The sequence below is a fragment of the Pongo pygmaeus genome, chromosome 4, assembly GCF_028885625.2.
Source record: "Pongo pygmaeus isolate AG05252 chromosome 4, NHGRI_mPonPyg2-v2.0_pri, whole genome shotgun sequence".
Taxonomy (NCBI): Eukaryota; Metazoa; Chordata; class Mammalia; order Primates; family Hominidae; genus Pongo; species Pongo pygmaeus.
In genome coordinates, this window is record NC_072377.2 from 99,374,805 (window position 1) to 99,387,387 (window position 12,583).

The following is a 12,583-nucleotide window of genomic DNA, read 5'->3' on the forward strand; positions in this document are numbered from 1 at the left end:
CAATGCTTTTTCTCTCTGCCTAAACTCCTCCTTCTTTCCACATGAAAAACCTTCTGCTCCATGTGGCTTTTCTCCTGTGCCCAGAGACACTTGTGTCCCCAACACAAAAGAAATTAGCACTGCCAGGAATATGTATAGGCAAGAAAACACATAACTCACTCTGCAAAGACCAAACCTGTAGTTGTCTTTTATTCCACACCACTTAACTTCTTCATAGCACTTAACTTCTTCACAGGCTAATTTCCAAACTTCTGAAGCTAGGGTGTATATAAAGACTATTTGTACAGTATTCTCCCTTTATCTATTATATCGAACAAATTAAGGTTAGAACTTTTAAACCACTATTATGTAGATGTTTTCCAGAAACATTCTTGATTGCTTAATACTAAAGTATGTAGGATTTCTTCTCTGAAGATTAATGACCATATTTTATATGATCAAGGGGAAGGAAATGGCATTAAAAAGGCAGGGTCTTAGAAACTCAAGTTATTTGTCACCTGGGAGTCAGATAATAAAACAATGCAAATGTTGTATTTAATGTGGGTAGTCTTTCCACAAGCGGTGGCTCACGCTTGTAATCCCAGCACTTTGGGAGGCCGAGGCGGGCGGATCACGAGGTCAGGAGATCGAGACCACAGTGAAACCCCGCTTCTACTAAAAATACAAAAAATTAGCCAGGCGTGGTGGCGGGGCCTGTAGTCCCAGCTACTCGGAGAGGCTGTAGCAGGAGAATGGCGTGAACCCGGGAGGCGGAGCTTGCAGTGAGCAGAGATCACGACACTGCACTCCAGCCTGGGTGACAGTGAGACTCTGTCTCAATAAAAAAAAAAAAAAAAAAGAACCTGTTTGGCATGTAGCAGGCACATGTAATTACTTTCAGCCATTCATAGATGTTGGCTTCCATTAAAATAGTCTCTGAGCATAGAACAACTTTCCTTCTCATAGTCTTAGCACCAAGAACCAAGACTGTTTACGCATCTCTTTCTACAGTATAGGTTTCTTGGCAAAGGGGTCCTACCCTAAGAAGGGCTTCAAGCACAGGGGGTCCCACTGTTCAATGGAAACCAGTGTTGCTGCTTCACAGGTGCTGCACCAAGCAGTTTATTTCAGTATTTTGTTTCAGCTTACTTCTGACTTGGAAAACATTGGTGGTCTTAGAACAACAGAATGTTGCCATTAGAAACCTAGCTCAAGGCCTATTTTACAAATTCAAATAAAAACTAAAGGCCAAGACTTATCTAGTCTCATACCCATTCAATATTGAAACTCAGCTTGAAACATACCACTTAAGTTTTGTGAGTATAATTTAATGTGGTTTACTTTAAAGAGAATTAGAGTGAAGTACTTAACAATGGTGTTGGTGTAACATGCTGTAAGTAGCATGTTGGGTGAAAGTAGTTCATACATTAGCTATTACACAAATGAACAACTACATTCCTTTTGCCACATCTTCACAAACTGGGAATTAGGGCATGAATATCTTTGTGGGCCATTATTCTGCTTACTATAAGAAACAGCTGCAAGATAAGCATTTTTTTTCATACCCACCTTATCCCCCAAAAAATTAATGTAATTTAAATATGTTTTTATAATAAGCATTACATACAGGGAAAGTATATGGTGAAAAATGAAGCCCAAATAAACCTTTTTATACTGATTCGAACCCTCATGACATCACAATTATTTCAACAGTCCAGTGATATAATATGAAATCCAGCCCTTGTTTTGGTGGATACCCCAACTTCAATCATCATTCTATTGGCGCCATTTCCCTTCCCTAAAACAAACAGGTATTTTCAATTCTAAGTTTATAATTAATAAGAACAAATATTTCAAATGTTTCATATTAGCTCTTGTTAAAGAGATACCTTTATTTTCCTACTTCAAAACATTTTGACGTCTAAAGATAGTTTAGCATTTATAAAAATATTATGGTTGTATAGGGTGTTTATTTAGGCATACCAGGATTTAAAATATTGCTATTCAAAAAGTTTCTAATCCAAAAGAACGAAAAACCCACTATTGTAGCATAGGGACAGCTAGACACCATGAATAGTCTGGAGTTACAATAGATCTTATGTGACTAACTACTTTTTCTAAACCAAAAATGAGGCACATACTCTAAATGAGGGAGTTTTTGGACTTTCATTTCATCTGTATGGAAAAATTATTGTACCTGTATATAATACATAAATGTACCTTTTTAATATACAAAAATACAAACAAAACAAAAAAACCTCTCCTGGAAACTGAGGGTCAATTTATAACCAGCAGGTGAGTGCTATACCTTACAACAAGCAGCATGGCAGCCTGAGACATTTTCTAGCCATTAACAACTAAAGTGAGTGAAAGGAAGACCTGTAGAGAGACAAGGGTCAACCTTGTCAAAACAAAGTTTCTATATTTTTTAATGTGCCAAGACAAAAAGGGATCTGCAAGCAACATTCTCTCATACTCCAAAATAGGCTTCATTTTTGTGTTCCTATAAAGCTTTCCCAAAGCAGGTATCAAACTTTTTATGCAGCAACCAAATATGTATACCTTCATATTCATACGTTACAAACTAGTAAATATTTACCTAATGTTTTATACTGTTTTAAATAACCACATCTTTTAATTCCCTTAATGTATGAGTATTTCTATCTAATCCTATTCTGTAGAGAATTCTAAATTAAAGGAAGTTTAATAGCTCCTTTTCAACGTGAAAAGAGAGCACAGCATTTTAGATTGTTTTTTCCTGACCAGAAATTAAAAGGGACATTTCATGAAAAATGACAAGTGACCCCAAACAAACAGATTGTGTTTCAAAAGTTTACTTGGAAGCTGAAACATGTTTTTCCCATAGGAAATTATCAGATGCCAAACTAGTGTATAAACATCTAATTAATCAATAATAAAAATGGATAAAAATAGCAGAAAATTCACTACAATTCTCAAACAAAATATAACAAAAGAAATACTAATATGAATATTAAATACTGGTACTTCAGGAAATAATTTTTAATCTAATTTCTCTAATTAAACTTATGTATAAAGCCAGGCATGGTGGCTCACACCTGTAATCCCAGCACTTTGGGAGGCCAAGGCAGGCGGATCACCTGAGGTCGGGAGTTCGAGACCAGCCTGATCAACATGGAGAAACCCTGTCTCTACTAAAAATACAAAAAAATTAGCTGGGTGTCATGGTGAATGGCTATAATCCTAGCTACTCAGGAGGCTGAGGCAGGAGAATCACTTGAACCCAGGAGGCGGAGATTGCGGTGAGCTGAGATTGCACCATTGCACTCCAGCCTGAGCAACAAGAGTGAAACTCCATCTAAAAAAAAACAAAAACAAAAAACTTTAAACTCCCAAAAGACATTCTGGCCACTGTTTTAGAGTTTCTGGAATCTGATAACACTGATTCATGAATTTCCTTTGCTTTAGGCATGTTGTTTAACACCATTCACCTTTATTAATTAGTATTAGATGACAATGTTAAGAACACAGCCTAGCTCTGGCACAAAGTAAGCTCCATAAAAATTATGTGAGCAGAAATGATCTGAGGCTCACAGTAACTGGGCAGCAATTTGAGAAGAAGGCAACGAAAGTTAAGGGAGAATGTGTGCACATAAATGCAAAAAAGAATGACCTGAGACAGTATCAACTCAGGTGTTGATACTCCAGTCTAGAAAAACCTGGGTTTGAGGTCCCTGGAAAGCAGAATTTGGCAAGAAAGTCAAAAGGTTACCCTTTGATTATGGTCCTGAAGCAAAGGGTAATCTTGTGAAGCAAGTGACACTCCAGAAAACAGATGGAGGGCAAAAAGTGAATACAAAGCATTTAGGTAGATGGAGCCAACCCATTCTGGAAGAAAAAGCTGAAGTGTTTTCCTGAGGAAATGGGGGCATGGAGATGAGGGCTATGCAGGCAGCTTTTTGAAGTGCATCTGTGGCTAAGTCTGTGGATCAGGTTGTTAAAATCACTGAATCAGTTTGACAGTTATGAAGATAAGGAAGAAGAGCAAAGAATGGCACGTGTTGAACCTTGCTGAAGAAAAAAAGGGAAGAATCATCATTGGAGTAACATAGTAGTTTGAAAATCTGAATAAACGTTAGGATTTCTTCGGCATACCTTTAAAATGCAGAGTCCTAGGCCTGTCCCCATCCTTAAAGATTCTGATTGCATAGACATGAATGATTATAATGTTCAGCCAGATTTGGGAAACACCAGATGAAAATTCAGTTCAATTATTAACCTCTGAAGTACAACTTAACTATAGGATATTATCAATTTATATTATCTTAAAACATAACATCCTGATGCTGCTGGTTTAGAAAAGCCACATACATAAATCACATAACCACATATTTTCTGTACAATAAATATGTGTCTGAAAATATTTTTAAAACCACAAATCCAAAGTGACAGTTTCTTCAAATATGTAAAGAGCTTAAAAAAATAGATAACTGTGCTTTCAAGTTTTAAAATTTGAAATTTAGAAATTATGTCTGATATTGACACTCTAAAGAAAACAAGACGCTGTATTTTTGTTTTATTTCAGAAAGTTCAAGTCTTTCCATCATAATTGAAGGAATTGCATGATCAATTAAATATTATCAGCATTATTCTCCATTAATGTTTTTAAATGCATTCACACACCTGAGTGTTTGGAATTATATAAACATATCCATTAGAGTCCAGACTCATCAACATTTATATTATGCTTTTTCAACAGAATCTGAGATGAATCACTAGATAAATAGGTTACAAGATTATTTGGATTTTATGATGAGTTGGTTTGCCGAACTTTAGAATTCATAGGAGGAATTAAATCTTTGAATTTGATTTTTAACAAAAGAAAATTGTGCATTGTGCTAATCTACTTTTGCATATTACATAGAAAATGGCTATTAAGGCTTTATTGTAAGGGATTACAGTAAAAGATATTCTATTGTGCACCATGCAAGATGCAGAAAATACTGGTTTACAAATAATGTTAAGCAACCAAGGCAATAATGGTTTTCCTTTCACTCTGGTTTTCCCAAATTAATTTTTTTTTTTTCATATTAAAATCAGGTTTGGAGTTAACAGAAAATTGCATTCCTAACTTAAAAACTTCAACTTCTTTAGATTCCTTTAGAAAAGGAATAAATACAGTTTTAAAAAAATGTTGCTTTGGGTAGAAGTCTTGATTCATTGCTTCATTCTTACAGCTTTTTCTTTGCTTCCTTACTATAAAATAATCCAATGTTATTGTGAGGACAATCTCTGATTCAGTTCCAATGCTCTTGTATCTCCATGAGTTTTGGCATTGTTTACCAGCACCTATGGGAAATCACATACAGGAACATTAGTATTTTGTTTATTAACAATATCTGTATTTTGATTCATTGAAGCCAAGTAATCCAAGGGCGGCAGTCTTGAAAAGGCAACATCAAACTACACTAGGAAAAGTGACTCTGTGCAATCTTTCAGTCACTTTTGCAGATATAAATTGTTTAAACGAAGCTAACATCAGAGAGATGCACAATTCATTCAAATTAGTATAGATGCCAACATTCTGATTGCTGTTTTTTGTTTTTTTTTTTTTTGAGACAGAGTCTCGCTCTGTCACCCAGGCTGGAGTGCAGTCGTGCGATCTTGGCGGCTCACTGCAACCTCCACCTCCCGGGTTTGAGAGATTCTCCCACCTCAGCCTTCCAAGTAGCTGGGATTACAGGCGCCCACCACCACACCTGGCTATTTTTTGTATTTTTAGTAGAGATGGGGTTTCACCATGTTGGCCAGAGGCTGGTCTCAAACTTCTGACCTCAAGCGATCTGCTGGCCTTGGTCTCCCAAAGTGCTGAGATTACAGGCATGAGGCACTGTGCCCGGCCTGATTGCTATCATTATCAGCACTACATAAAATTAAAGGTTTTGTTTGTTGGCTTTGTTAATAATACTGTCACCCTAAACCCTTATTCAAAAAAACCACTTTATGCATAGAACTGTTCAAATGAAGTTGCTCCTCTTTGAAACCGCAGCTCAGGATCTAGGCTATAAGTTCTAGGCTTTATCAAGAATTTTTCCATGATTTTACCTATTTCACAAACTAGAAGATTCCATTTCAGCTGATCCTTCATACTAAAACATTTTTTGGTTGTTCATTGTCAAGCACTGTGAAGGGTCTGAGATTCTGTTCTATTCGGAAGCAAACAAGTTAGCCTGACAGAGTTCTATAGATACTGCCAGAAGGTACAGGATTTTTAGGTCACAGAGAAAAGTCTTCATTATTCAAGGTACGGCAAACAGCATGAGCATCAACATATTTGCCTCTGTTCTTCTTGTCCTCTCAGCCTGTGACGTGGATGGACTGATATAGTTTCCCACATATGCAGTCGGTTGCATTACAAGAAGGGACCCCTAAGCCTAGGATGCTTAATCTTTTATAACGGACAGGAATAGCTACCCTTTGTTCTGGAGGGAGATACTATCTCTGTCTTCCAAGGATGTTCACTGTACGAATATCTTCGAAAAGATAGACTAGAACAAAGAGTAATCTGGCCTCCTGCTCACAGGATATTTAGAAATGCAAGAGATCCATGGTGAACTGTCTCCCAACATTCATATATGTTCTACCTTTTTGATTTGGAATATGTTGATTATAATGCCTTTCTCCAAGCATTGTTTTCTTTACTATTTCTTTCAGCTTTTATGTTTCACCAAAAGGCAAACAGTATTTCAAAATGCTGTAGGTACTGAAAAAGCTTTTCAGTGATTTTTATTGTGTTTTTAAAATTGTTGGCTAAAGCTATGAAAATTTTAACCCAATATATTTGTATATTCTCTACATTATTCAAAATAATTTTGGATACATATATATTTATATATTTAGATGCCAGAGCCATACCATGAGAAGTAGAGTAGAAACTGTCACATGTATTTTATAGTAAAGGCAAGAATAAGGCAAATAATTTTTTTAAAGATAACACGAACATTCCATTAGGATTCTGTTACCTCTAACTCCATCCTATTTGCCTATTTGCCTCCACTGCAATGGCTGCAAAAATACAACTAACACCTAGCAGACCAAGGATGCTGCCAAATATCCAACATTGCACAGGACAGTACCCACCCTCGACCCACACCCAAGAAAAAATTGTGCATTCCACAATCTCAGTACATTGAGTTGAGATCTCTGAAGATGAGAAACTTTGGGTTAAAAAGACTGTAAGGGGTATATCATATCCTGGTTTCAGGAAAAGAGAAATATAGGCAGGCAAAAACAGTATAATTATTGTGATGTTAATACAAGACCAGTGACAATTCATGCATGGACATTCTCTCCTTTGGTTTACCAGCTGGCCATTTTTACTTAGCCTTGCTTCTTGCTTAAATACAGTTAAAACCTTCAACTTCTTTAGAGTCCTTTCTTTAAAAAAGAAAAGGAATGAATAACTATAGTTTTAAACAAATGTCGCTTTGGGAAAAAGTCTTGATTCATCGCTTCATTCTTACGGATTTTTCTTTGTTTCCTTACTATAAAATAATCCAATGTTTATAAAAAACTGGACAAAATATTTTATCCATCAATTTATAAAGAAATAACAAAGGTAAATAAATAATATGAAAGAAAGTGTAGTTAAGTCGTTCCTTTCTGGCCAAAAAAGGGAAAGAAAACGTTGATTTTTGATACTGCTTTGGGTTGGGTTTAGATGGTCATATATTTGTATTGTTATAAACTTCACTAGGTAAGGACTTTAGATCAGCAGTTCGCAACTTTTTACAAACCTCAGTACATTTAATGGATGACTTTTAAACTTGTGATGTTCTCATTGGTTCAAAGATAAAGTCCTGCAATTAGACAGCTCCTTAAAATTCTACCCTTCTCTTTCACTAAAAAAGCTTATAGGAACGCATCAATAGAGAGATATATCAAAATATCCATGAATCTCTTATATTTTATTACTGAAAATAAAAAAGTAAAACCACTTGTCACCTATGGTTAGTATGTAATTACTTACAATATGCTTCACAACTGATCACGACCCCAAGGTTGTTGGTACTCAAAAAGTGTCAGATTTTGGAGAATTTCAGACTTTGGATTTTTAGATTAGGGATATTCAACCTGTATAGTTTCCCCATATAAAGTCATCTTGTACATATACAGGTTAAATCAACATTAAACTTTTTTTAAACACAGGTTTTAACAGTTCTGTTATTTATGCCAAAGAGCCCCAGCTTTTGATGTTCTAATATTGAAAGGAGAATTTCATAACTAACCCATGGTAAGACACAAACTATATATTTAGCCTTCAAACCATGTGCATAAATATTTCTCATTTTCAACAGATGTAACAGTAGACATTGTAGTGTTTTATTAGCCAAAAAATTACACACTCAGTTTTTAAAAATTCAATCATAAAAGTGAAGTAACTTTGAACAATAACTCTAAAACCCTTAGATCAAAGATAAAACATTTCAAATAAAATCAATGCCTTAAACATTTTAAATAAAATCAATGCCTTACATCAATAAGCTCATAGTCATCTTTGGCATATAAGTGTCTCAGTAGGTACCAACGTGCAGTTGATGCAATAGATTTGGGATACCCAGGCTGATATACCACTCTTTCCAAAAGACGCCGTGTCTCTCTGGAAAAAAAAAATTTACATTTAGTCCAAAGCACGCAAATTACCATAAGATATTTCCTGTACTAATCTCACACACACATTATCTTTCTCATATTTTTGCAGATGTGGTGCCTGATTATGATTTTTTAATTCAGATAACAATAAAGGTAATAATGGTTAATATCTATTGAGTGTTTTTCACGCACTAGGTACTATGCTAAATGTTTATACATATGATTGTATTTAACGTTCACAACCTTATTAGGTAGGTAATTATTATTCCAACATGGCAGAGAAGTGCATTATTCCAAATTATTCTCATTCCAAAGAGAATAGGGAGACAGTCCCTATTTTATAATCTACTTTCAGTGCTCTACCTCCAATCTTTTTGAAAAGTAGGCAGAAACTAAATAAGTCACTAAATAATACAAGGGTGATAAAGAGTGGAACAAGAAATATTCAACGTCTACATTACAGGCTATGTATATCATATCAAGCTTTTAGCATGTTTTCAAGGATGTGTATGATAATGTAAACCCATGTAGTAACAGGCTGATTTACAGCTGTGTTCTAATTTTTTCTTTCCTAATTTACTAACATCTATGACTCCAAAACTTCTGTACTGCTAAAAACAACATAAACCATTAATATATTCAGAACTGCTAAACAGAAAGATCTTCTAAGTAGCAATTAGTTTGAAGCAGGAACTAAATAACTTGTCTTGAAGATGCTTTTGCAGAGGGATCACGTAGTAAGCACGTTGTTATTTTTCTTAGACTGCATATTTATTTGGGCTAGGTTTTGAAGGCGATAAAAATTATGGGAGGTGTTAACAAAGATTATTGGGGTAGGCGGTGAAGAGGAGATAGTACTCTCTAAGTTACCAACACTGAGCATGAGCAGAAGTAGTTCATTAGGAAGTTTAAATTATAGCCTAAAACATTTCTTAGTGAAATTAGTCACACATAAAAATGGCCCCAAATAAATAAATGTTAATAAATAGTGCTGGAGTTGCTAATCAGCCATATGGTCTTAATCTTCCACCATCCCTATCTTGTGATGTGTCTTTTGCTACATATTTATATGTACTAACCTCCATTTCTACCATACCTATCCTGTTCCAGTCATGTTTGCTCCTCAATCACTGCTTTACTTACAGATGCTTTGTATTATATGTAGTATATATTAGAACTAGATATTTTCAAAATATTAAAGTATTCTTGCCTGTATTTTTTACCCATGTGATCTTTAAGCAATTTTCTTCAAATTTAAGTACACTTCTTCCAACATAAACATTGCTATAGAATTTTTGTATTTTAATCAGAGCAGCTTTTGGATTTTCTAGATAGGAAAACACATCATTTATAAACAACATGTCTCTGCCTTTTCAATATTTATTACTTTTTTCATAGCTTATTACAATAGCAAGAACTGATAATGTAGCCTTGAATTGGGGTCTTGTGGTTTTGTTTGTTTCTAGAATCCACATCACACTGTTGGCGTCTCCTAACACAGTGAAGAACAAAAACTCCAAGACCTTCTTCACTGGAAATGCTATCATGCCAAACCCCTCATGCCCTATAAATATGTATCAGATTGCCTTTTTAAACAAATATAAGGCTTTGTTTCTCCCTTACTGGATTTCTGGAACCAGTTCTTCCAAAGTAGATACAGATATATAAATACCCTCCAAAGTTTGTTAAATTGGTCTGTTACAAACTTTAAAGTTTATAATCTTTCCTTGATTATTTCCTAGAAAGATTTAAAGTGAAGAAGCGTTTATAAGAAAAAGATGAGAAGATTCTTCATACCTTGCCCCCATTTTGCGTTTGAATTGTAACAAAGCTTGTAAAAGAACAGCCAGTGGACAAAAGCAAAGCTTCAGGGCCTCAGTTGTAGCCTCTTGAACCAAAGATGGCCAGTGGTCATTGGAAATGTTAGCCTATAAAAATATAAGACAAATATTAACTCAAAGATTTGGCATATTTATTTGAAAAGTAGGCAATTCAATTTTTTTTTTTTTTTTTTTTTTTGAGACAGAGTCTCGCTCTGTCACCCAGCCTGGAGTGCAGTGGCGCAATCTCGGCTCACTGCAAGCTCCGCCTCCTGGGTTCCCACCATTCTTCTGCCTCAGCCTCCAGAGTAGCTGGGACTACAGGCCCCCACCACCACGCCCAGCTAATTTTTTTGTGTTTTTAGTAGAGACAGGGTTTCACCATGTTAGCCAGGATGGTCTCGATCTCCTGACCTCGTGATCCGCCCGCCTTGGCCTCCCAAAGTGCTGGGATTACAGGCATGAGCCACCGTGCCCGGCCAACAATTCAATTCTTATCGAGTACCTATTTGTGCAAGTCACCATATAAATAATACAAGGAGTATAATTACTATAAAAAGATTTAAGATCTGATCCCTGCTCTAAAGGAGCTACAAAATGGGGTAGACTGGGATAAAGGAGGTTTTCAAAGAGGAGATATTTAAAAAACACTAAAATATTTGTTTAAAGAAAATGCACTATTATACTACATAGGTGAATAAAATCTATCAGTCTTGTGTCTACCAAATATACAAAACTCAATTTAACATAATTGATTCTTTAACTGGTAGTGATAAATATAGAGTTCTACATTTCAAAAATTATCTAAGGAGAGAGGAAAGGCTGAAATAAAGTATTTTAATAAACTCCCAATATAAAAAAGTACAAAACAGATCAGAGATAAAGGTATTAAATCAAAGTAATCAGTACTAAAAACTTTTTAAAAATTTTACTTTATGGCTAAGATATTAATGTATCTATATATTACTTGGGTTACAAGCTTTATTCTCATATTAGGTATTGACTCAGAAATAACAAAGGTAAGTATTTCTGAAGAAACAGTAACAAACTAAAGTGATGAACACTTTACTGAATTAGGTAAAGAGAAAAAATGCATTAAAAAGTTTCATTTAAAAAATCTCAAATTTTGACGAAGATTTCATAACCACAAGTATCTAAAATATGTATTTTAATAAAGTCAATATAGTGAGTCAATATATATAGTCTATTTCAAATGCTAAATTATATAACAAAAATTAGAGCAATTATCTCTGAGTGCAGTGTAGGCAATAGCAATTTGTATAATCAAGTAAGAGGAAGCTATAATGAATGTGAAAATAGACAACAGTGGTTATGATGCATCTTCTATAAATAGTGGCTATTTTGGGTACATCTGACAAAGAAAGTAAGGCAAAGCACATTCTAATACAATTATTCTTAATATCTTATTAAAAACCAGTAACATAAAACTCTCACTGGATGCTTTTAATAATACACTCTCTAAATTCTATGAAATCATACAAAACACTCTGTAAAGTTAGCCCAAAGATGACTTTATAAGGAAAAAGTTACTATATATACCTGGCATATTAAACAAAGTGATCAGAATGCACTTCTATTTTCTTTTCCCACTACCTCTTCAACATTTATTTGAGAGATACTTTTTCTGTGTCCCTGGATGTAAATTACATTAGGCCCCATGAGTCTTATTCCATTTTTCTTACATTCATCCACAAATACAGTCTCAATTAGAATGTCCTCTTTTTTTTCAACACTTCAGTCTTTGTTGAAAAGTAATACTTGCACATACTTCACTGCCCCGCCCCAATTCCCCTCAGCTCCCCAGGCTAGAGTATGGTTACAGGCAGTAGCGTGTGGCTGGTTCCTTTTCCCTAGTACTCCCAACTCCTGTGGCTAATTGTAGCTTCAGGACCCTACTGAAATACTAGAAATTTGCATTTAACTGGTGCCATTGTAAGGTGGTGCCAAGCTCTCCAGGGTTGACAGATATCTAAAGCTCTTTTTCTCAACCTGGCTTTAGCAGAGACCCCAACTTCATGGGTAGTCTCTCATCTGCAGGCCCAGCAACATAAGCTGTGGGGCCTAGTGCAAAATAAAGTGTAGGGCCCTTTGTTTAAAAATTACCAGGAGTTTCAAGATAGCAACTACAGAAC

At 35.2% G+C, this 12,583-nt stretch overlaps 1 protein-coding gene across 2 annotated transcripts in view; it reads right to left on the reverse strand.

The window, feature by feature from the left end:
• Window positions 1–4,519: 4,519 nt before the first annotated feature.
• Window positions 4,520–12,583, reverse strand: part of SKIC3 (SKI3 subunit of superkiller complex) — a 96,262-nt gene continuing 88,198 nt past the window's right edge. For both annotated transcript variants that reach the window (XM_054488010.2, XM_063665015.1), the window contains exons 41-43: window positions 10,408–10,538; window positions 8,494–8,617; window positions 4,520–5,307 (exon numbers count right to left, since the gene is read on the reverse strand). In XM_054488010.2, coding sequence (XP_054343985.1) covers window positions 5,233–5,307; window positions 8,494–8,617; window positions 10,408–10,538 — 330 coding nt within the window. In that variant the 3' untranslated portion in view covers window positions 4,520–5,232. The remainder of the gene's footprint in view (window positions 5,308–8,493; window positions 8,618–10,407; window positions 10,539–12,583) is intronic.